This window comes from Corvus cornix, chromosome 1A, assembly GCF_000738735.6.
Source record: "Corvus cornix cornix isolate S_Up_H32 chromosome 1A, ASM73873v5, whole genome shotgun sequence".
NCBI classification, from domain to species: domain Eukaryota; kingdom Metazoa; phylum Chordata; class Aves; order Passeriformes; family Corvidae; genus Corvus; species Corvus cornix.
The window spans coordinates 67896431-67921188 of record NC_047057.1 but is presented as its reverse complement, the minus strand read 5'-3'; the positions used below and the strand labels follow the sequence as shown (position 1 = coordinate 67921188).

General features: G+C 38.1%; 1 protein-coding gene across 13 annotated transcripts in view; it reads left to right on the top strand.

Moving 5' to 3' along the window:
* The window catches only part of SOX5 (SRY-box transcription factor 5), a 613556-nt gene that overhangs the window by 339539 nt on the left and 249259 nt on the right, over positions 1-24758 (top strand). For 11 of the 13 annotated variants that reach the window (XM_039570312.1, XM_039570314.1, XM_039570311.1 and 8 more), the window contains one exon: positions 23227-23458. In XM_039570312.1, coding sequence (XP_039426246.1) covers positions 23228-23458 — 231 coding nt within the window. In that variant the 5' untranslated portion in view covers position 23227. Of the gene's footprint in view, positions 1-23226; positions 23459-24758 lie in introns of those variants that run through there. The other 2 variants (XM_019288762.3, XM_019288761.3) reach the window with 1 other exon arrangement.

Here is a 24758-nt window from a genome sequence, read left to right as displayed (position 1 = left end):
AAATTTCATTTTCTGTATGTTACGTCGTCTCAAGAAAGTGCTGCTTTAAACTATTACATTTTATTAGCCTGACTGGCTTTTTGTGGAGAAGATCTGAGATGCTGAAAGACAGATAAAGTTGGATTTCTATGGATAAAATGATGATAATATTGGAAACTTAAAAGCTTCTGCATAGTTTTAGTTGAATCATGGACAGCAAAAATCCGACTCTTTTAAAAAAATGTATGTGAAATAAGCCTTAACAGTATTAATGTTTTCAGTCCCAGCAAGAAAATAGGCTTGCAACCCTCTATATTATTCCCATCCATTCTCTTCTTCAGCTGTTTCCCTTTCACATTCTCCCCACATGCAGTCAGACTTGCTTTCTACATTTTTATGAGGAGTCTTGTTATTCTCCCAGGTAGGGATTAAAACAATAAACCTGTTAAGCTAAAGGAAATGCTGAGGCCCTTTAAATGATGATCCAGATGGAAAGAAAGCCAGTTTTCCCACCACGGTGTCACCATGCCTCCCTATAGCAACTCTACTGGAGCTACTTAACCATCTGATTAATGAAGCAGTTCTTCATATTGCATGTTATAAAATGGGTTTCTTCAGGAGTGGGAAATAGCAGCCTATCTGCCGTTGAGCATTAATGATTGCACAAGAATAAGCTCCTGTATTCAGGGATGGGGGAGAAGGAACTCCGTAAAAAAAACCAGTTTTGAGTGAATTCATAATGAGACCTTTGCTGTTCAGCCTTCGTGTTCTTTGAAATTTTAGAGGGGAAAGTTTTCTTGACCAATGTCAACAATTTGGTAATTTTCGTTGCTTCCCCTCCTCCCTTTAGGTAATATAGTCGTATTTATTGTCAGTTTATTTTCTGTAGATTCCTCCAGTCCTCTGCGGTTGGGAGGGAATTCTGGAGCGAGTGCATGGCAAGGTAAATTAGAGATGGCAGTTGGTGGTGTGGGTGTAAGGGTTGGGAAAAGGAGGAGGCAGAGGGTATGAGAATGCAGCTACAGTTTTTAAACAACTTGCCAATTGTCCCCCGTTTTATTAAAATGGCAGCTTTTTAAGTGAGATCCCTGAACTATTTAATTTGATTTACACTGTTAAGACTAAGTTCCCTCATGCTCTAAATGCGAGATGAACAAATATCTTGACCTCTCCCTTCTTTTTTTTCTTCTTTTTAATTTCCTCTTTCTTTTGTTTCCACCACTAAAATTCTGGTTGTGTCTCTTTCTGGTCTCTTAGTGTTGGTTTTAAGGAAACTGCTGCATTCTATCACCCATCCCACTAAGTTTAGCCATCCAACCTATGGAAAGCTTGAGATGGAGAGAGGATGGTTTACAGAGGAGGATGCTCCTGGTATGTCTGTGATTTTCACTGAGTTTGTGTTACCATCAGGTTACAGTTGCATCTGCATTAAATATGGGTGCACATGAGCAGGTTCAAAGGTTGGACTTCAACTCTCTTTGTGGCTTATATTTTCATAATCCCAAATAAAATGAGGTTTGTAATACGTAGGTATCAAGTGGCAATGGAGTATCAGCCTGCCAGTGTCTTTGACTGTGTAGGTCCAGTGTACGAGGGAAGGTGAGGTCAGGCACACGTCAGTGCAGAACTTTGGAAATCCCTTGAAGCCTTACATGCTACTTGTTCCTTCGAGGAGGCCCTAGGTAGATACAGATTTGAAAGTCTCCTGCATTTCAAAGGCTACATAACATCTGTACTTTAAAAGATTCTGATGTCATATTTAACACTGAAAGCAGGAGGAAAGGATGAGCGTGTGTGTAGAAAGAGTACATGATTTTTGTAAAGAAATAAAAAATTGTTTGGGAAAGCATTGTATGTGAGCCAGCAAGTACAAAGCATTTGGGAGTCCTTTTAGAATTTTGGGGTACTTCTAAGTGTTTTTAATCATTTGGCTCATGCATCCAATCTCTTTGGAAATATACTGCTTCCATGGGTGTTTTGGGGAAAAATGAGAGCTCGTTTCTCTCTCTCCTTATTTTTATATGTATGAAACATGAAAGTGAGTGCCTGAAATAAATTGTTTGACATTTTTAGACCCTAAATCAGGTAGAGTTCAATAAAGTAAGACGAGCGCATTGTAACTGAGAACTGTTGTGCAGATGACTTGTTTTTCCTTTGAGATGAAAATAACCCAGCTGAATAGGAGGCTCTGTGTAGCACCAATGGGGGGGGGGGGGGGGGGGGGATCTTTTATTGTGTTTTTTAATTTTAAAAACACTTAGGGAGAGTAACAGGTAAAAGTTTTATTGCACCAGGTGCCTGTGTCAGTCCAGTTTTCAGCTCTTATGGACAGTTTTAGAGAAGAGAAGAAGGACTGAGTAAGTCCAGAGAGCAGTGTTAGCTCCCACCTCCAAAGCTTTTATTACTGGCTCTTCAGCAGCTCCGGGTAGTGGGAACATCCCGGGAAGTTTGTTCTTCCTCTCCCTTTGCAATATCGTGGTGTGAATAAACAGAGGCTGTGCTTGTCACTCGGCCTCCTTGCACAAACCTCACATTCATGTGCGATTGTGAGGCTCTGTCCAGCTCCCACTGAAAACAATTGTGAGGCTCTCATTGACTTCACTTGGGTGTTGGATTGGGCCCATTAGACGGGAAGAAAATAAAGTGGAAGTGTTGTTAATGATGCCTATTGATGCTTTTCCTGGCACAAAGTACTGCAGATAATTGTTTTTAGATGAAATGCAGTTGCATCTAAGTATTACATTTATTAGCTTTTCAAAGGAGGGATAACCAAACTGGACATATGGGGTATTTGAAGTGTGATTGTGTGAGACTAAGATAATTTCAGGAGAATAGCTTAAATCGCAGGATATGTGTGATGCCCTTTGTATACAAGATGTGGGATTGGGAATTTATTTTGCATGCACTGGTTCTCACTGAGAAAGAACCCAGAATACAAATATATAGTCATATTTAGAATATATGAGGAGTGCAGCCTCGCTGCTGTAGACTTCAAGACCTGTTAATCAGGCCTGATAGTGATGTGATCTCTGGAAATACTTGAGTTAAGTAGGTTTAATCCTTATTAACAGTAAGTTGCTTGAAACCGTTTTGGGTAAAGTCTGGGAAGGAATATAGTAGATTGAACACACAGATAAAGGCCAGCCCTTTATCTGTTAGGCTTTGAGTGACTTTGATTCCTTTGAAGTTCTGTAGGTTTTGGACTTGTTAAAGCATCAGGCCATGAGCAAAAGAATTTTCAACTCATCTTCAAATTTTTCTGCTGTAATTTTCAGTGTCATTTTCACATTAAAATGGGGCACTACTTACATTTCTGGTATAATTTAGGTGTTTCCCCAGCCCTCACCATGACTTGGTTAAGACAAGCGAGACAGGAAGATTAAACAGTCTGTTTTTCTTAAATCTTATTCTGGAGTGTTTGGGTTAAATGATGTATACAGTTTCTCCAGGTTTTGGAATGTTTCCTGTTGAATTCAGTGTGATTTAGCTGTGAATGACTGTGATCCAGAGCCTCTTCATAACGCAGAGATAGGAGAGGACAGTGCTTGTTTCAGTGCTTTCTTCTCATCCATCGTGGGGGTGGAGGGAAGAAATGAAGTGGCAGGGCTTTTGTCGCTACTGTTTTTTGGAAATGTGTTCAAAGAACTATTTTGGAAAATGATGGTGAGGTTGTTCCTACTATTTGCGCTGCATTGCCAAAACATTGTGCTCTTGTATGAGGTAATAGATGTGGTTTGTGGCGATATTATGAAAACATTGGTTTGTTATGATGATTGCAGAAAAAATCCCAACTACATGGTAACGTATTTGTAATATTTTATTGAAGTGAAACATGGAAAATACAGCATAGCTTGGAGTGCCCTTGGAATGATTTAATGTTTCAGGAATGAAGAAGCTATTGTGCAAAACTGAAGTGGGTGTACATGACATCAGTTAAAGAATAGATTTTGGGCCATTTAAACATAGTTTAGTTTTTTTGTTTGCATTTCTTTTGGTGTGGGGTTGTTCAGGTGTTTTTTTGAGTATCCCTATTACACGTTATTCAGTTGGTAGCAGGATGCACTTTTACATGCCTAATAATCCAGATTAGAATGCTTTTTTTTTTTTTCCCCTGTGAAATGTGGGCAATATTACCTAAAAGATAAAAGGATAACTGCTGCTGTTGTAGACTAAGGAATGGGACATGGTTAACGCCTAACAAGTTATACAGTGTAGTCACTGAAGGATGTCTTAAGTGTATAGGTAGAGGCAAGAGGACCACAGACTCATTCCTCTCAATATCTAGTCTTGAGGTAAGGCACTCAGAAAAGTAAACAGGAAGAGATTCATGCTGTTGCTTCACACACTCCAACTGGACAGGCTGAGCTCCTGGGTTTCCCAGCTATGCTGACTGAGAGGTTTGAAATGATTTTTTGATTTTTTTTTTTTATTTCCTCTTTGTTTACACAACCTATTTTTGTTTCTTGCTTGATGTTAGGTAATGGGCGTTAAGTCAGAAAGATTGGACCTTTTATGGATTTTTAAAAATTTTTTTTAGTTTTAAGGGAATACAATTAAAGCAACACATAATGTCCAGGACTGTCAAACACCCTAGGTGTATAAAACTACTTGTTTCCTACTTTAACAATTTTATATGCCTGCTAGGTGTGTGGGTATTTCAGTTCTAAACCTCCGCTTCATCTGTATGTGGTGTCTTCCATCGTGTTCAGCTAATCAAGCCAGAATCTCTAAATGTTTAGTTAGGAATGGTCTGCATGAGAGCACCATAGGTGCTTCAGATAAGTGTCATCTGTTTGTATGAGGAGTAGGTGCCAAAAGAGGTGCATTAGAACAGTATGTCACTGAACCAGCAAATCAGCACTGTGGTTTGCTCCATCTTCCTTTATTTTGTGTGATTTTTTTCATCTTTTTATTGTACATTGCAAAAGACTAACATATTTATCATTCAGAGAGCTGAAACTTCTACAGTATTTTTTTACTGCCTCTTGGTAATGACATGTCTCCTATAAAGCAGAGCAGGATCTACAGCAGAGATGTAATGAATGACCACAGCCAGTGACTGTGATGTGCAATTGATTTCTGTTTTTTGAAAATATACCCTTGATAATTAGTCATTTGGCTGAACTACCCTATTCTTCTTTATATGAGTTGTGTACAGAAAGAGGCATGATACATGTTATTACTCATATAGCTGTGTCAATAATGATATAAGCTATATAGATGTGAAAAAATGGACTAGAATAAATAACGGCAGAGAACTGAACTAAAATATTTTCCTTTAGGTAAATAGTGGCACTTTATGGTGTGTTAGAAAAACCACAATCTCAGAACAATTATATAAAAGAAAATGCCTAAATATGTTATAATCAAGTCAGTGGGGTACTTTTTCTGGGTGCCTCCTTTTCTACTTTGTGTAGGGATTTGACCAAATGTGCAGCATGAAATTTATTCTGTGAAGAAAGTGATATTTGGGTCCATGTTCTGTTTGTACAGGAATGTTCTTTTATAATGCGATAGGTAATACCAGACTAGCAAAGCAGAACGGTTAGACTTACAAGGTGTGGATTTGTAGAAACTCACCACAGATTAATGAAAAAGGAGAGATTAGTAACTTCTTTTCCTGATGTTGTAAAGCTCAAAATTAAATGCCCAGAGTTTCTGTTAGAATCAGTGGCAGCTGGAAATGCTGAGATCTTTGCAGGTTTAGGCATCCTTCTCCAGTGCTTCAGAAGGTGCTAAAGTTAGAAGGAGCTTTTAACTCTGAGGTCATTTGGCCTCACTGTCACAGAATCATAGAATGGTTTGGGTTGAAAGGGACCTAAAAGATCATCTCGTTCCAACCCCACTTTGAAAGACAGGGATGCCACCTGCTTGATCTGGTTGCTCAGGGCCCCATCCAACCTGGCCTTGAGCTATGAAATGCTTGTCCTTAGAACATCCATGGTCTTGTTGCAGAGTGAAAAGGGAACGGAAGAAGGAATGACACAGGAGGGAAATGGGGATGGGATGGGACGGCTTACATGGGTGCCCTTGCATGAGAGATACAGCTACCTGCTTTCTGTCCCACTTTTTGCATTTGAAATGGATGGTGACAAGATACTGGGCCCTTGGCTCTTGTTCTTGGATTGTTTTTAATTCTTTTGGGTTTTTTTAAGTCATGGCAGTGGGTCATTCAGAATTGCTTCATTTTGTTCTGTAACCAGGGTGAAGAGGAAGGTTTGGTTGGCAATTTATAGGTTGGGGAGGGTGCTGCTGGAAGTATATAGGGGTAGCAAAAAAGAAGGAAAAAAGGGAAACAAAGATTGTTTTAGTCTTTTTAAGGTGTATGGCTGTACAGGTTTTGAGATTCATCACCAACTGGAAAAAAGCGAGAGACCAAGGGAAATTATCCTGTTTATTTGACTAGGCCTTCCCTTGACTCTGTAAGCTATAATCATCTTTATGCTGGTTGTCTTTCAAAGTATAATTAGCCTGGAAGTGAATGTGGGTGGTGGGTGGTATGGCGAAGTATTTCTTCAGAAAAAAATAAATAAGGCAAAAATGGGCTGCTGAGGAAAAAAGGTCTTGTGTAGCTTTCCAGTTCTTTGGTTTGGACAGTGCATGCCTGTAACTCCAGAAACCAAAAGCGTCCCAAATGGACGTCCAGGGAGACTTCGCTACGAACAGTGTAACTGGAACATGACCCAGTTTATTATGGGGATGGTAACGCTTTGTGCTTCTGTTGTGCCCTGTGTGCTTCGGCCTCAAGGTGCTTTACAAATATTAAGGGATTAACTTGCACAATGCTGCTGAAAAATAGGTATCATTACCGCCCCCCTTTACAGTCCTGGGAATTGGAGTACCAAGGAGTACAACAGCTAAGCAATGCTTTTGTCTGGAGGGAAGAACTCACATTATGTCACCCCAGTGCGGCGAGAGGCTTGAATAGGGCAGGAGGAAAAGTTGGTTTCTGCAGACTCTTGAATGTTTGCAGCTCTTCACTACATTCAGGTTGGGCTTGGAATACAAACTTGCAACCTTAGAGGGACAGGAGGCAAAATTGTAATTAATTCATCCCTAATTGGCATAGCAGTAAGTAATTCTGCTTAATCCATTCCTTGCTGTGAGGATGAAGTAAAGCTAAACAGCTGAATTCTGGAGAGGACAAGGGGAAGAGGGGGAGTAGGCAGTGAAAGATGGACAGAGGCAGACATTTCTTATGCCACATGGTGAGAAATACCTAGAAAAATAAGAAACCTTTCTTATTTTTCCCTCAGATTGCCTCTTGACTTAATTAGGTGAAATGCAAAGAAGTAGACAATTCATTTTTGAAAAAATCACTAAATTTTCTCTTCCTCTTCTTGTCTTTCATTCAGTCCATGAGAGTCTCTGGAGTGTGAAATGTGAAGACACCAAATTGGAATTAATTTTCTTTTTCATTTAACAGATTGTGTTACATTAACACCACACTATTGCCAAGCAGCAAACCTTTCCTTTCCTCAGATGTTAGCTACTAATACAGACTACGAACTGCTGAAAGAATGGTTATACTGAAATGCTTTATTTAAGTTTCTCCTCCCTAGTGGCTCGAGTGGGCCCTGATTCTGCTGAGATGTATTCACATGAGCAGGCTCACCGAATTCTCTTTTATTGCTTCCTGGCAAGTAAGCTGGATTCTGTTTCATATAGCGTAGCCCAAGTTAGAATTTCAAAGCTCACTCAATCCTCAGAGAGACCTTTGCAAGACTCTCTTCTCCTGTATCTAGACAGACACTAAACATGATGAGGGCACAATTGAATTAATCAGGACTACTCATGTACAGAAAATCAACCAAGATTCTGTTTAAGAGATGACAACTTTGATATCATATTGTTCATTACCAGCCCAGGAATTGTTACTGCTCATGTAACTGGGTTATTAAATTGTTTACTGATGACAAATCTTGTTTCCAACATTAAGCATACATTGAGAGTCTTGGTGTAGTTCTCCTGAAAAGAATTATCTATAAATCACATCACAGGATTTATTTTCTCTCCTTAAACTGTGTTTTACTTGCACTTGTGAGTGTGGGTTTGTTTTTTTTATTTTCAGTCCTACAAGTTTAGCCCAGGATATGTCAATCAGGCAGTTCTCTGACTCACATGACTCTCAGTGTATCCAGTGCTCAGGACTGCTTAGTGAGGTGGTGCCATTTGACGTTCCCCCTGTCCAGAGCAGAAGCACACCTTAATGGTTTGGATGGATTTCCTTGTTTTCTTTGCTCAAGATTAAAGTATTTATAGCTCAAGCTCCTGCAAGAGCAGCAGCCCATTCACTGGCACCATCTCACTGATAAAAATGCAAGTCTATTCCCTTCTTTTTTACCAGATTTGTGTCTCACCTCTCTGTAAGATTCTATTCCATTTCAGGCTTCCTGCCATTTGAACTAGAAATCTTATATATATTATTTAAAAGCTCCTGTGCTGCAACTGTACATCTAAATTACTTGAATTTTAGAGTATCTGAGCAAAACTGTCTTTGAGGGATGGTTCTTCTTCCAGCTGTGGTACTGTTGCGTTTTTCTGTCTTTATGACTGTAATCCCATTGCCTTTGGAATTATCAGGACTCAGTGTGGAGTTGTTGCCAATGGACAGAGGTCATGAACCCAGTGAGCAGTCAGTCCTTTTAAATGTGAACAAAATTCTTTTACTCTGTGTGTGTGTGTGTGTGTGTGTGTTCCAAGATGTTGTGGTTGCACAGATACAGAATTATTAAAGCCTTCATTTCAATTTTTACAAAACCAGAGAAATATATTGCAGTGCTGCTGGAACTGCCATTCTCAAGTGTAAAAGGCTTCAGCTGCTGCTGTGTTATACATACAACCATGGTGGTGGCATTTCACCTCTTTTAGGGTATTTTTACCTGTAGACCATTTTCAAGCTAAAATACACTGATGGGCTTTGTAATCATACAGCCTTTTCTGGATATTATTTGCAGATACTGTATTTCTAAAAAATTTCATTACCTGCCTATATCTTCCCTCTAATATTAATTCTTTGCTTCCTTTTAACTGTGATATGACAATACACGATTAAATGGTTGTCAGACTTGCAGTTTATTGCAGTCCTCTTTGGGATCCTGGTTGTTTTTGAAGTGTGGTTGTCAGGTGTGTTTGATCCCACTTAACGTGAGAGGTCTGTGACATCCATGGTTGCTGCAGTAAAGTTAGCTGTGACTATCCATTAAAGGGGATTAAAGTAGGAGCTGTGAGAATGTCAGATGTTGTACACTGGTCACAGTATTTCCCAAAATTCTGAAAACTGTGTTTAGTGTATATACTCAGCAATTCTGGAGAACAGTTGTCAGAATATTTGCATCAGGCTGAATTGGATTTTGACATGCAAACTCTTGTACAAAAAGGTCCTGCTCTGATTCTGTGTGACGTGGACCTGAGGTGGTAAACATTTGGTCTCTTCCTGAGTTCAGTTTCACAAACAAAAAGTCTGGAATGATTTTTTTAAATGTTTACTGTTTGATTGTAAGCATTGACTTGCAGTAGAAGAAAACCATAAAACTGCAAAGGGAAGGATGAAGTTTGTGTATGTCAGCTTGAGTTTGGCAGTACAAAACAATGTGTTCTTTATTAAGCAGAGTTGAATGGGTTTAAATTAATTGTAGCTGCTACTATACATGGGAAGGTAGAGAATGTAAAATATAATATTAATAACAAATGCTTTCTTTTTGGTGGGTAACTAATTTTTAAGCTGCCTGGAAAATGCAGTGGCTGGACAGAATTTGCTTAGCAAGGCAGCTGCCTGCCCTGGAACTTTGCTGGGTTTAATAAGGGCTGATTACACAGGTGGCAGTGACAACAGTGGTAGATTTTCTGAGAAATGCATTATTTTCACAGTGCCGCTGATGGAAGAAACGCTTAGTAGCAGCTGATAATTAATGATCAATTTGGAGATTATCACCAACAATTTACAAAGGTTGACTTTTTCTTTAGAAGTCCCTTTGGATAAACTGGATGGTAAATTACCTGTCTAAGGCTTTTACTTTACTTGTGCTAATAAGATGAAAATGAATATGTTTGAAGAGCTCTGAACTGAACTTTTCAGACTGTCTGATAATCCATACAACTCTTCTTTAAACATCTTAAGTGAGTGAGCAAATAGAGACTATAATAAAATTGAAAATCGTCATGTGAGCACATGTTACCACCCTGTCTAAGTAATGGGGCATGACAAATAAGAGGCACTGCTATAGAGTTCATATTTTCATTTTATGGCATGCATTAAATATTTGATCATCAGCCAGCAGACAGGAACAATTGGGCTAAGAGTATCATTTGCAAATAGAGGGGTGAGATTTAGACTGTCATAGTCTGAGCATGGGATGGAGAACTTCTGTATCTTAGTCCGTGCTTCAATAGCTCCTCTTTACTTTGGGGTGTGCAGACCACTTAAAATCCCCTTCTGTATTTCCTCAGACTGCAAAAAAGGAGTTAGTAATATGTATTTACTTCAGAGGGCATAATAATCTTTATTTACTTCACAGGAGAAGGGATATGTGAAGAGTAATTAGTATTTGTAAGTGCTTTTAAGGATGATGAAAAGGGTAGTGCAAGTATGGAATGTTCGCTAATAAATTGTGTACAAAAAAGAAGAGGAGTAAGATGAGTTTTATAGAGTTATGAAGGTGCTTGGAGACATTGATGGGCTCCCAGTCAGATTTTCAGAAGTCTATAGGTATCTTAATATTTGAAGCATATTTGAAATTCTCTTAACAGCAAGGCAAACTCTATGTTTTTGGCACTTTTAATATCTTGTAAAATCTGGCTTGTGCTTTGTATCTATAGTGTGGGGCGGGAAGGAGGTAGAGGGAAGTCAGGGGCTAGGATTGTAAAGGCCTGGTAACAGCTGCACCTTCTGGTCATCCCCTCTAAAGCAAGGATGGAGATGGAGGATGAGAGAGGATAGAGGAGAAAGGTAAAAATCTTTGCACATCTGATGAGCTCTTTTACAAAGGAGGGGTTTACAGACTGCTAAAAAGGCCAGCCAGTGAAACTGGACAGTAGTGAAAAGGATTCAGTGACATTCTCCTGCTAAATGCTGTTTATTTAGATTTTGGGGTTTTTTTTGTTGGGTTGTTTTGTTTTAATTATCACTGCCCAGAAAAGAGGGTTGAATAGATTATTATGTAAATATAGTCATTAGGTAAAAGAAAAAAAACCAACATTATTACAGTCTGTTGGCAGGACTCCATGTAGGAACTTCCTGAAGAGTTGGACTCAATGAACCTTGTGGGTCCATTCCAATTTAGAATAGTCTGTGATTCTGTAAAACTTAGTTTTGCAGTTGCAAAATGCAGTAGCTGATGAGAGAACTTAATTTTTGTCATCATTTAAGTGTCAGTACACACAAACCCACTGGGTAAATTAATGATACAAGTAAGTAATGCAAACAGCAATCACCAATAGAATGTTTCCTTTTAAAAAAGGAAAATGTGAGCTTGCAGAGCATTTTATAAAGACAGTTAAACTTTCTTATCTCTTATGTAAAAATAGAAAAACTGGGAGCCAGAAAGATTCAATAAATCGTGGGATCACATGGGAAGTTGCTGTCTTCTGAATTCTTAATGTTGAGTCCTGGTTTCATTGTCCATCCTGAGGCAGAGAGGGCATTCAGGAGTAACCAATCTGGTCATAGTTTCAGTGTTTGTGCTTCTTTGGCAATCATCAATGCCAAAGGCCATTGCTATACTTAAGAAATAAATTTCTCTGATGTATTTTAGTCAATCCTTTCTCCTAGTTTTCATTCAAATGGCTCTAGAGCTTGCCAGGTGACCACTTCCCCAAATCAAAATCTATTTACTACTGTTTTAAAGTAAAAAATGGGATAGTGGACCTTTCCTGTTGTGTTTTATATCCAGTTGAGGGTGTTAACCTTGAAAATGTAACTTATCATTAGCTGGTGGTACAGAGGTGTTTGTTAATATATGGGGCTAATGAATCCATGATTTTTCTCCATGGCTTAGTTTATTGTGACTCTACTTATTCCCAGTCAATTACTTTGGTTGCAGCAGGTATGCCATGGTTCACTTATAATATAATTAAGTGTATCTCCAGCAGGGAGAGGGTTTTTGAAAGAAATAGTCTTTTCAAGAAAGCTATTATACCACTTGTTATGGCAATAGCAGCCAGGTTTACTTTACTGTAATATATATTTATTTTTTTCAGAGGACTGTTGCTCTCATCTGAAGTTGGACTTCCATGGCAATATGTGCCTTAGACTGCTAAATTGTTTTAGTATGTCTTAGTAAAAGCAGTTGTAGGCAAGAGCATTTTAATGGTGATTTTTAAGTGTGTTTGAAAGCAGTGTGTGGAGAGTGTGAGGTAGGGGAAGAGGCAAATGTTTATTTGAAGATGAGTTTGAATGAATCTTCTTACATAAATTTGCCACTGTTAAGAAAGAGGGGCTCTGCCCCTTTTAGATCACAAAGGTCTCTCAGTGGGGGATGGTTTTGGTAATGGAAAAAACAAAAAAGGTTCCAGTATCTGGTGGAGGAGGTAAAATAAACAAACACAATGGATGATTACTTCTCTCCATCAAGGCTTCTTTATCCTTGCAAGCTCAGTCAGTGGTCAGCATGTTAGACACCCCTCCCTGTTTTATCCACCCCTGAGCTGTGTCCTTTGACAGCGCTGGTTTATACAGCTGGGGCTTTGTGGAGCTGGACGGGCACCGCTGCTGAACTACAGATGTGAAGGTAGACAGAGCACCTATGGAAGGGTGAATGGCATCCTCCTAGTTCCCTTGGAGGGAAGGATATTCCTTCCAGGGTTTTTCTCCTCTCTACCCCACTCCACAGCTTCCAAGGCTTTTTAAAGTAGACCTCTTTTTGCAATGGTGCTTCTGTGCCTGCCACTGCAGCCTTCCTAAAGGAAAATTTGAGGCAGTTTATGATTCTTAAGGTGTTCTGTTCAGAATGGTCTCCCATTTTCCTATTTTCCTATTTGTTTTCACCTTGCATGCCAATATGCATTTATTTGTGGAAGGATATACGTGTGTTACCTGACTACGAGCTGTATTTTTCTTACCTAGCTGCTCCAGCAGTGTCTAGAGTTAGTTTGTTAAGCTGGGTAATTATCAGCTGGCTATGATTGTTCTTTTCTCTTGCAATGTGACAGGTATATCTTAGAATCAAAACTAAAAATCAGCTTTCAGGCAGCTGAAGTCAATCCATTTACCTACATGAGGAAGAGTGTTAGCATGTGCAAGCAAGTTCTGAAAAGTGTCCAGAAGTGTTGGAAATGGAACATGGATGTTCAGAAATAAGAAAAAATTACAGAAGTGAAAGGGACTTGTACAACACTACCGTGAGTGAATAGATGTGTGATTGCACCACCCATTTTTTTAATGTAGATTTTTAATTCTTACACTTTTCTGTGTAATAAAAACTGGGAAAAGAATACAACAGTCACAAGATAACTGAAGAAGACTTCACAGTACAGTGTGCACAGTTAGCGAGGTGGAAGCCCTCACTTCATACCATAAATATTTCCTGTTCTAGCCCTCATTTGTTGGGCCAGAGATGGCACGACTGTGGATCTTCTGAAGTAGGAGATATGAATGCAAAACTGAACACTTGAAAAAAGTTCATTTTCTCTCTTGGCATATCAGAACGCCTGAGTAAAATTATTTTTATTTAAACAATTTTTGTTTTACTCTATTGGTATTTCAGAGTAATTTTCCGAGGCAGCAATTTTCACTAGTTTGTGAAAGGCAACATCTGGGCTTTGGAACAATCTCTTTTCAGCTTTGAAAATCCTACCTCAAATTGCTTATACATTATAAATGTTTGAAATTTTTTTGTGGTGTTTGTTTAGCATAATGGAAAAGCAATAATGTATTTATTCCCTGTGATTTTATCTTCAAGTTCAGTCTGATTTTTCTTTCTTGGGGTCTCAAGGATTACTTGTTCCTGGGCCAAGAATGCACCTGTCATGTATAAACCCTCCAAAAAGGGAGGAGCACGCACATGAATGTGAACAAAAAAAAAAAAAAAAAAAAAAAAAAAAAAAAAATTCTGAGCAGCTGGGATTTACCTGTTGGAAAGAAAATATTTACATCCATTAGAGACATTGCTGTGCTTTAAGTATATTTTTTCATACCCCTCCTCACCACACACACAGATGCAAAACCAATTTCACTGTGTCTGCAGTTCTTAAAGGCACATGTGGGTTCTCTGAGGCCTCACTTCTGCTCCCACTAAACTTATTTAGAGGCCCAATTATTCAGTGATGCAAGTTCATGCTATCAGTGGTTATCTACTTTACTGGCATGATCAGTTTTGCCAGGAAGCATACAGGACACATGTGGATGAATGTGTTTATGTGTGCTTTTTTTTGCATTTCTTTTGCAAAAAAAAAATGGGGTTTTGCATTTGTTTTACAAAGTGGTAGACATAGTGAAAATGTGCATGCAAGTGGTGGTTGGAGCAGGAGTTTATATAATAATGGTGGAATGATACTGCAAATTCAGATGTGTAAACACTGGTGAGCACCTTGAGAATTATTTCATAAGTGCAATTATATGCACATTTATAGAAAGGAAACACACATGCAATGTAAAGTTATTATTTTGAACTTAACAGTAGGGAAATCGAGAGTGAAGTGGGGAAAAAAAGGAACTTTTAAAAATTTCCTTGTTTCTGGTTTGTTTGTGATTACCCACAAACTCTGCAGAGGAAACGTTGCTTAGAAAATACTTAAAATACCATTTGTTGAGTTTTAAATTTCAATAAAGGGGAAAGGAGAGGGGGCTTGAAGCTGAATGGCTGTTTGTTTGGCACTCACATCAGACAGTGGCGTGATGGAAGAGTGGGAAAAGCTGTGTCACATTCTAGCAAGATCTCAGTCAAAATAATGGCTCCTCAGATTAAAATCTGTGCATCTTTTGGGAGAGAACTCTTATTATTAATGTTGATTCTATTGAAAGTAATTAATAATTTAACAATGCTTGAAGAAAAATATGTCAGCTTGATTAGACAAATACTGCGAATGACCAAGAATAAGCTCCCAAAATGCAAAAGTTCTAATATTAACTTATTTTTCAAAATGAGCCCATGCTTCCTCAAATTTCTTTGTAATAAATCAGTCATAATTGTCATAATTTTAAAGCCGTTTCAACTCCTTGCCTTATTTCACTCAGTGTCAGTGGGAATTATGTGTGCACCTCTGTGTGTGATGTATGGATTCCCCGTGCAGCGCAGCTCTCCCACTCAGTCTGGAGAAGGGCTGATGACTTTTCTGCCATTTTCAAGTATTAGTTTGTACAGTGAAATCTCAAGGCCTGAAATCTCTAATTATTTTACTAGATCCTCTTTGTAGTTCAGCAAGCAGAAGAGTGATGATTACCTAATGGTCACAGTGATTGAGATAGTGCTTTTAGCAGTGAGCAGTTCCTAAAACTTTACATGAAAATAAAAGCAAAACTCTGCTATTTTTGTGGAGTATGAGGGCAAATTTTAAATAATAATAAAAAGTATAATAAATAAAAAATAAAAAAGCAAGACGTATGAGGAGCTGAAGGGTGGGGGGAGGTACATTTCTGAAAGGTTGGGGGGTGGAAGGAAAGGAAGCCAGAGTTAATTTGAGGATGCACTGGAAAATAAATGAGCTTGTGGATTTAATTCAAAATCATCCAAGCAGAGTCTTTTGCATGAAAGAAGCCAGTGATCAGGCTCAGTTTACTTGAAACATCAACAATGACTGCATCCTGCTGTTTCAGAGTTTGTGCTGATAGATGCTTATCGTCTTTGACACTGCACCACCGCAGTTGTGTGTTGCCTGTGCCATAACTGCGTTATCACTACGTGCCTCTTCTGATTTTAAGTTCTCAAAACTCACAGATTTTGAAGTTTGATCTCTTAGAAACATGCTTTTCAGCAACTAAAATCTTACCCTGTAGTTTCAGGTTTATAAACTTCTTATTAGATTTTAGACTCTGATATACAGATGAGTGAAAAACAAAAGACTGATGAACTTGACAGGTACCAAACAAAAATTATGAGAACACAGGTTATCATGCTACAGCTGATTTTGAATGTGTGTCTCTGGGTGAATTGCTAAATGTTCCTGCATAACACACACCAGTAAGACCCAAAGTCTGTGTGAGGTCTATGAAAGAATTAGGTAATATTCATTACAGTAATAGAATATAGTAGATAGGAGTTCCTTCATTACCTTCCAAATTCTGTTTTGGTTGAATGCTGGTTTGTTTCAGGCTACAGTATTTCACTTAAAACTTGGTCATGCAGTCTTTCCAAGTTACCTGCTTCAAAAAGTCAGTGAAAAACTTTGTGTAACACATGTTGGTAATTTTCAACGTGAACTGTTTTTGACAACAGATTTTTACTAGACTTGATTTTACAGTGGTTTTTCATGCAAAAATTCCTTGGAAGTGCAAGAAAATGAAGATGATAAAATTTTAGTTGATGGCATAGAATTTTTAGAAAGTGGTGAGATTTTTTTTTTCATTTTTCTAATTAGAAAAGGGTTTTGTTAATATTTTCTTGAAGGACACATATAGCAACTTTATTATTTGAGAGTTTCAAATCTTGTCGAATTGAAACCATTTACTGCTGGAATTTGGAGCAGTAGCTTTTCTCAAAAAACAATTTCCACAGTATGTGGAATATCAGGTTTGTTAGCCAGGCTGCTGATACTACACTATACTTTAAAATGGACTGAGGATAACATATTCCCTTCCTATTTTATATTCAGAATCCTCTAAACTGGAGGACTATCAAAAATTGTTAAAGTTACCCCATACAGAGAGGAAATCTGGAAAGCCAAAGGGAGAAGGTGGGCCGGGTGAAATGGAAATTATTGGGTGCCCCTAACCATAGGATTACTTGTGGCAGCTCTATAGACAACTGCACAGAAATACTACATAGGTTATGCTGTAGTGATCTTGGTTTGTGTTAACAAAGTTGACTTGTTCACCAAAACCGCTTTTGAATAACAAAACTTACTTGTAGCATATGTGCATTTTAAAAGATGGCTGATTGATATGATCTTAGAAAGTAATAATTAACAGATTATTCCACCTCAGTGTGAGTGACAGATGAGAGCACGTTTCATGCACAGTTTTTACTGATTAGCAGATTAGAGAGTTTTGCTTTGCTTCTTTTTTCTTTTTTTTTTTTTTAATTGTAGAATTACTTCAGTGAAGAATTCCAAACCAGGCTGTAAATGACTCAAAGATATTGCCAAATGAAGTCTGTTTTTAGTGGTATGTGTAGAAACAAGTCAGGCTTGCAGCTCCCAGTGGGACAGTGTGTAGGAGTTTGCCACCCTTACTCATGTTGAGTAATACCTTATTACACAAGCAATCTTGTCAAAATGAATAGAGTTGGTTTTTTTAAAGGTACTAGTTATTCAGTGTACATAAATAATTAATTACTTCGGGGCCAAAACAGAATGGAAACCGTTGTTAGTGTTAACTGTCACCTCTTGCCTGGGCTGTGTGTAAGGAGAGATCATAGTTTCAGTAAACCTGGGAAGAAGAACTGTTTTATTAGCACTGAATGTGGTCAGGGATGAGGCAGATGCATTGCTGACATTTTGGATAAGCTTGTGTTTATGCATCTATATGTGTGCGTGTGTACGCTTATACATTAGATGCATGTAGTAGTGCTGCTGTCTGTAATCATAATTATTTCCTGCGGAAAAGCAGACTGCGGCTTTCCAACAAGTACTGTAATTAGAGGTAAATATCCCTGCAGATTGAATCCCACTGGAGTTTTTGGACCAGTTTAGCACTTAGTATTTGATTTGGACTCAGGCTGTGTTCAGGAGCAGATCTGGTGCTGTTGGTAGTGGGCTGACCCTCCACACTGTTGCTGATATGCTCCTCTTGTCCTCATACCCTGTTCCCATCGCTGACATATGATTTAAAGTCTATCCATGAGAAAGACTTGGTTTCTAGCTGCCAGAGGAACTCAAGAGGTGAATGTTTTCATGCCGATTCAGAAACTGGCTGTGCGACTCCAGTCAGGCGCTGTCACGCCTGGTTATGGTGAGAAAACAACAATGCCTCTCTTGATAAGAGAAAAAAAGAGTCTTGCACAGTCAGAATTTTGACATAAAATTTAAATCATCTTTCTACATCCTGTGGACTTGGAGCTGTCAAAGAGGCAAAGCCTGTGTTTGAATGGAAAAGCTTTTTATTTCTTTAAAAAGTGTACCAACTATAATTATCCATAACTTTGCAAGCCTGTTTTAATGCTGTTTTATAATTACAGGTCTTAATGCTAGATTATACAAAGTCATTTATAAATAGTAAGAACAGTGGGACTTTGGGAGTTTTTAACCTGTAGATTGCTGTGGGTTGTGGCAGCTGACGGGATTTTGCCTGCATGTGTATGGGGTGAGCTGTGTAATGATTGATGAATCCCTTAATTAACTTCCAACAAGTTAAGATTTATGGCCTCATATCTTTTTCTCCTGACACATCTGTGTTTGTCACTTTTGAAGACATGGATAAGCCCCTTCTCCAAAAGCTTTTGTAGGTATCTGAAATGTTTCTGAGGTATTTTGCTTAATGTAACAAGATTAGAGTTTTATGACATAAAATTTATGAAATTTTATGGCATGAACAATCAAATTGGGAAAGATGCAGGTTGTGTGCTAGAGGGCACTATCTCCTTGAGTACTGAATACCACTTCAGATTTATTTTGGGAGTACAATCATGTATGAAATGAACTGAAACCAGTGAACAAATGGAGATGTAGTGGGGGACACTTAAGTGAGGTACTGTTAAAAATAGTAATAATAATAAAAAAAAATAGCTGTGGAAAGATCATGGAAAGATCACTTTTGTGAGACACTGAATTCGAGGGAAAAAACAAACAAGCAAAATAGTCATATTTAGTACCCTGAAAGAATTTGGATGGAACCAATATGTGTAGATGGCATGAGGAAACAATTCATGTGGATGCAAGCTTTTACTTGCTCCAGTGGGAAAATCAAGCCGTGCTGAAGTCAATGCAAAATCTCTGAGATCAGTAGACACAGGGTATCAATTTAACCCCACAAAGAATCTGTTATAAATTGAAGAGCAGTAAAGAAATACTTGGAGAAACTGTTGTAATATGAATCACATAAAATATTTGTTGGATAACAGTGTGTTAGAACAGTGAGGTTTTTACTTCCCTGAAGAAAACATTCTTGCTACCAGGAAAAGCATTTATTTAATGAAAATTTAACAAAAAGCATGTTTTGTTTTGTTTTGTTTTGAACTGCAATTTCTGCATATTAGGAAGCCTTTCTGCAAACAGATATTTTTACAGGAAACAGTATCAAATTTGAATTCATCATCAGAACTAAATCTTTGGTTCCATCTGAACCATTGATACATGGGATACATAAATATAGGGATACATTTCATAATTCCAGTGTGTCTGTGGAATGGCCTGGGTACCGCCTGTGTCCCAGTGCATCAGAACTTTGGAGATTTAGGTTCTCTAAAAAATTACCACCTACCTATTTTTATTCAGTAGAAATGATTAATGACATTTCAAAATGCAATTCTTCTTGAAACAATTAAGTTGCAACAGATTTCATCTGCAGTGACACCCTTTTACGTTTGAAATCTGTTCCGCTGTATTGCTGCTTTTCTGAGTTACATCTTAGGGTTTTGGGGGTTTTTTTTAATCCTATCCATAAGCTGATGTTTCCTCTTCCATTGTAAATCTTCTTTCAGAGTGATGTAATTGAAAACCCTTCTGAGTTTAAATTTGAGGAAAAGATCTTGAAGTCATGTGAGCTGTAAACTGTTGTGTTATCACTGAGGGTAGATCCAGGATGTTTGCAGTCCTTTGTTGAGATGGGATAATTCCAGTACTTCGTTAGATCTAGATCTGTTTAAAAGAGCTCGGTTTCAGATAATGTTGTTACTCAGAATTTCCCTGTTTCCGTCTACTTATTATTTGTGGTGGGAACTCTACTTGCATCTTAGATATGGAATCTGTTAAGACATGATATTAGATCAGTAGGATAATGAAGATACATGAAAAGAAGAGAATTAGAGGATGCATGATGTGGGAGCATTTCAAATTTGTGAAATGGACCAACAAAACTGTAGAAATAATGAAAGAAATTTATAGGTGACTTTTTCTTGTATCATTTTTCTACTCAGCAACCCCTCAGAGATTTGATCCTTTGCTTCTGTAGACTTTGACAGTGTCTCGGTTACTATTCTTTTGGAAGACGTTTCCAAAAGTAGATATGGATCTATTCATTTATTTATTTAAATCTTCCCTTTTCTTGTGGAAATTTTCCAAATGTTCATAAGGAGTAAGAAATTTCTGTGAAACTGATTTCTGTTTTGACTCAGGTTGGCTATGGACAGAGCTGCCTGAAAACAAGTTGTGTTTGATGTCTGAGCTGTCCAGGTTTGTGTATTCAGTTCTGTGAGTGTCCTTGGAAGACTAATGCTGATTAAAGCCTCAACTTTGCTGCCTTAGCCATTTTAGTAATTTGTTAGTCTTCTAGGATGGTGATGGGCGCATGGCTTGTAATTTAAACTGGATCTTTTAGAGACAAAGGGAAAAGTTTCTTCCACCTTTTCTACTATCACTTTAGTTTGGCCTACAATCCAACCTATAGGTTTTCATTTTAGATCAAAAGCAAAATAATCTCTGTTATTGCAAGTGCGTGGAGGTGGACACCTCTATTATCTTCCTTGTCTGTTCGTACAAATTCTCTGCAGAAAATTATTTCATGCCTGTTAGGAAAAGTGACAAGCAGAAGATGATGATCTGAAACTCTGTATTCACATATAAAGTTAAAAGAAGAGCTTTATTTCAGTGTGATATTCAAACTTTCCTTGTGACAGAATCTGTGTTATTCTAGGTTAACAGCAGTAGGAGTTCTTGACACAGTTTGAGTCTATAATATGTAATCCAAATCATCAATACAAAGCAAGGCATCCTCTCTCTATGATTTGTTGTCAGTGTGAATTGCAGTGGAGACTTTTGTACATGGTTTACAATATATTCAGTCATTTTATCAAATATAAATGTTCTAAAGTATAGAAAATTACTGTGGAATAATTGGCTAATGATCTTGTGTCCCTCCCTTTTTGTTTGCCAAAATTGAGACAACTGCTTAATGCTGATTTTCAGAGAGATTTGTAGAAACCCAGGCTTCTATTAAAGAGTGTTAAAATGAGTAACCAAAAAACTTAAAATCAATAGCAAATGTCTATCTTGATGCAGTACAATGCAGAATATGAATAATTCACATTAACTTTAAAAGGGAGTTGTATGGTTTCTGCAGAAAAGCTTGAGATCTGTCATGTCAAACATAGCTGTAAAATGCTGAATTCAGTGGGCTAGTAGAAAACTGCCAGTAAGAGTCTATCTGGTGATCTCTGTCTTTGTACATATGCTTTGCTGCAGACACGTAGGTGGGAAAGCCTAGAAGACAGAATTCAGGTAGGATGTATGAAGTGTTAGTCTGTTGGACTAAGTCAAACATTAATAGAAAATACAGATTGCTTCTCTAAGCACCAGCAATAGGTGGTGTTCAGAACAGGCAATGTGCAGCTGAGTATGGGTTCTGGTAGGGATTTTTTGTCTGAGTTTTTGTTCTTGGTTCTTCTGTTTTTTTCTTTTCTTTTTTTTCTTTTTTTTCTTTTTTTAATATAATCTAACTTGTCTCAGGAGGCAAGGCTCAAAATGAGATCATTAGAAGCAAAATAAGTCCTAACAAAGGGCTGTTTAAAGTCAGTTTGTTTTCAGACCCAGTTGACTGCTGCTAAGAACCATTCCGTGCTCAATATGCCAAATCGTATGGACATGCTCCACCTCACAGCAGCCCCACACACGGTTCAAGAGGCTGCTGGGCTTTTGAAATGCAGTTCCTTTAACTGTGAAGTGGAAAATAAAAATGGGGTAATTAGAATCATAAATACGAGATTTATGAGGAGGAGCATTATTACTTAAGCCCCTTCTTTTAACTTTTGCGTACAAATAGTCTTCAGTTTCCTCGTTCATAACTTCTCTTTTTTCCTGTGAAACATTTCCCTATTTTTCTTTTCTTCTTTTGGCTGTGCCTGTAGGAGTTCTCACTCCTCATTCCACTCCTTGCAGATGCCCCTGCTTAGCACAGGGGTCTGTTATGCCATCCATGAGCATACCCTGATTTTCATGAACGATGTTGCTGTAATTAATCCCAGAAGTTGTCTGCATTTTAACACTTCACTGTACCCCTCTTTTTTGGAGACCAAGCTGGAAGTATTTTGGGTTCTGTAAGATTTTCAGTAGTGCTTGGCTTGGATGACACCTGAATTTGCCCATGATTTAAGCTTCTTTCAGTCTTTCTAAAAGTTGAAGATAAACATGAGCTATCAGACTGGTGTTATCAGACAGTATCAAAAAATTCACAGTGTAGGGTGGAACTTCAAGTCAATATTTCTGTGTGGTTTTTACAATGTGTGCTCTATGTATCTTCCTTGTGTATACTTTATTATATAGTTAGAGATGTAAATTACATTTTCGTGGGGTTTTTTTTCTGATCTGGCCATAGATAGGAAGAATTTGATATATAGATAGATTTGATAGCAGATCTTAATTCAGTCAGTACACCTCTGACTTTATGTTGTCAAAAAGCTTAAATTATTAATGTCCGAATGTTTAATTGCTTAACTATACCAGATCTGCAAACCTGGAAAGATCCTTGCAACATGACTTTAACACTCAGTTGCTCACATGGGTGAAGTTTTGTAAACACAGACATTTTGGCTTGCTAGCAAGTTCTTTTATTGTATTGTATTTTATTTTACTTTATTTTTTTATCAGTTGTGGTTGATAATGACAAGCAGATGATTATTCCTTAAAAGCTAAGTTGACAATATTGTATCAGGAGACGTTCTATCTTCTTAGAGTCCCTTGCAAATGCAAAACTAGATGGGTGTTTTTTTAAAGGAATTGCATTTCATTATGCAGTCTTAGGTGAATTTTCATGTTTAAGAAGCCAGAATACAAGAGAGTGCTATATTAGTGTATTATTCTCACAACAAACAAGCCACTGTTCTGTTGCTACCTGCTTGGCCATTGTTCCCAATTGTGTATGCTTTGCAGTGGTATTTGGATGGTTTCCTGCTCTCTGCCAGCACAAAAAAGGCATTTCTGTTACAATGGCCCCTAACCACACAATGACGGCATTAAGGATTTATTTGGAGGTTTCATTATTTTCTCCTCTTTTGTTCCTTCCAGGATGTCTTCCAAGCGACCAGCCTCTCCGTATGGGGAAGCAGATGGAGAGGTAGCCATGGTGACAAGCAGACAGAAAGTGGGAGAAGAGGAGAGTGACGGGCTCCCAGCCTTTCACCTTCCCTTGCATGTGAGTTTTCCCAACAAGCCTCACTCTGAGGAATTTCAGCCAGTTTCTCTGCTGACGCAAGAGAACTGTGGCCATAGGACTCCCACTTCTCAGCACAACACAATGGTAGGTTTGCTTATGGTCTATTGTGCTTACATCCATTCTTTGAATTCTGCCTCTGCAGTAGTTTGGCATCCAGATTTGTACTTTATGGAGTGTACAATGCACAGCTACACGTACAGAACACGCCACAGTAATGTGTAAGCTCTGACCTAGCTGGGCTGCCTCTACCCTCCACTACAAATACTAAATCACTTGCAGTGCAGACTTTTCCTCACCTTTGCCTGATGGCATTTAGGGTGCTAAAATTTGTTAGCTGCAGTGATGTGAATTGGAAGTGTATGTGTTCAGCAAACAGCAAATGGATTTGGAACACTCTAAGTGAGAGTCACGTTTGGCATGGTGTCTGAAATACCACCCTAATGCCAAGTTTGTGCAACAGTAAAGCATGAAAGTCTGCATAAAGGGTAAAAAAGAAGAAACTTTGAATTTTGATGATTTAAAAACTTTTGTCTAAAGTGTAATTCACATCACAGATACCTACAATAAAGTTTACTGTGCTTATGAAATTAAATCAACGTACTACTTCTTCACTTGTTAATTTCCTCTCTACAAATGACACTGAGCACTTAATTCATTACATGTAGTAGTCCGGGGGAAGTCCAGAACTGGCTGTATCTAAAAGAAGACAAAACAATGCCATGTTCCTTGCTAGTATTGTAGTGTCACTATTTTGTGTTTGGGCCCTTCACATAGAATACTGATACATTTTTAGAAAGGGTGACAGGTGCAAGGAAAGGTATTGGAACCCCAGGACTGAGGCACCTCGACAAAGCTCTGTAGTGAACACGCTTGCATGGCTCTTGCCTATTTACAAATTGGCTGTAACTTTTTTGTTAGTCCCCCACTTTGACGAGGGCACTAATAATTTCACTAGAAGTGAAGATAATAAACAGACCTGCATATTTGAAGGCTTTTAAAAAGGCATTGCAAAATAGGTGCTAGTGTATTCTCATAAAAGCCTTCAACAGCTCCACAGTGGTATTTAAGCCCTTACAGCTCATTATGCATATGTAACAAGCCCTAAGTAAAAAGCCTTAGGGATTATTATTTCTCATAGGACCAAGTCACTGGATATTCACTGAAGCTGCTCTCCTAGACAGAATAACTCATTGATCCTGATCAGTTTTCCTTCCTTTTTTGGGCTAGTGCTTAAGCTCAGACAGTGGTTTGGAATACATAATTTTAGTTTGTGTTATTGCAACTTTATATGAAGAAAGAACATCATTGGAGAAATTACTCATGGGCAGACAATATCATTATCTTTTCCGAGCTTGTTTATTTCTCATCCTTTATCTTACGTTTT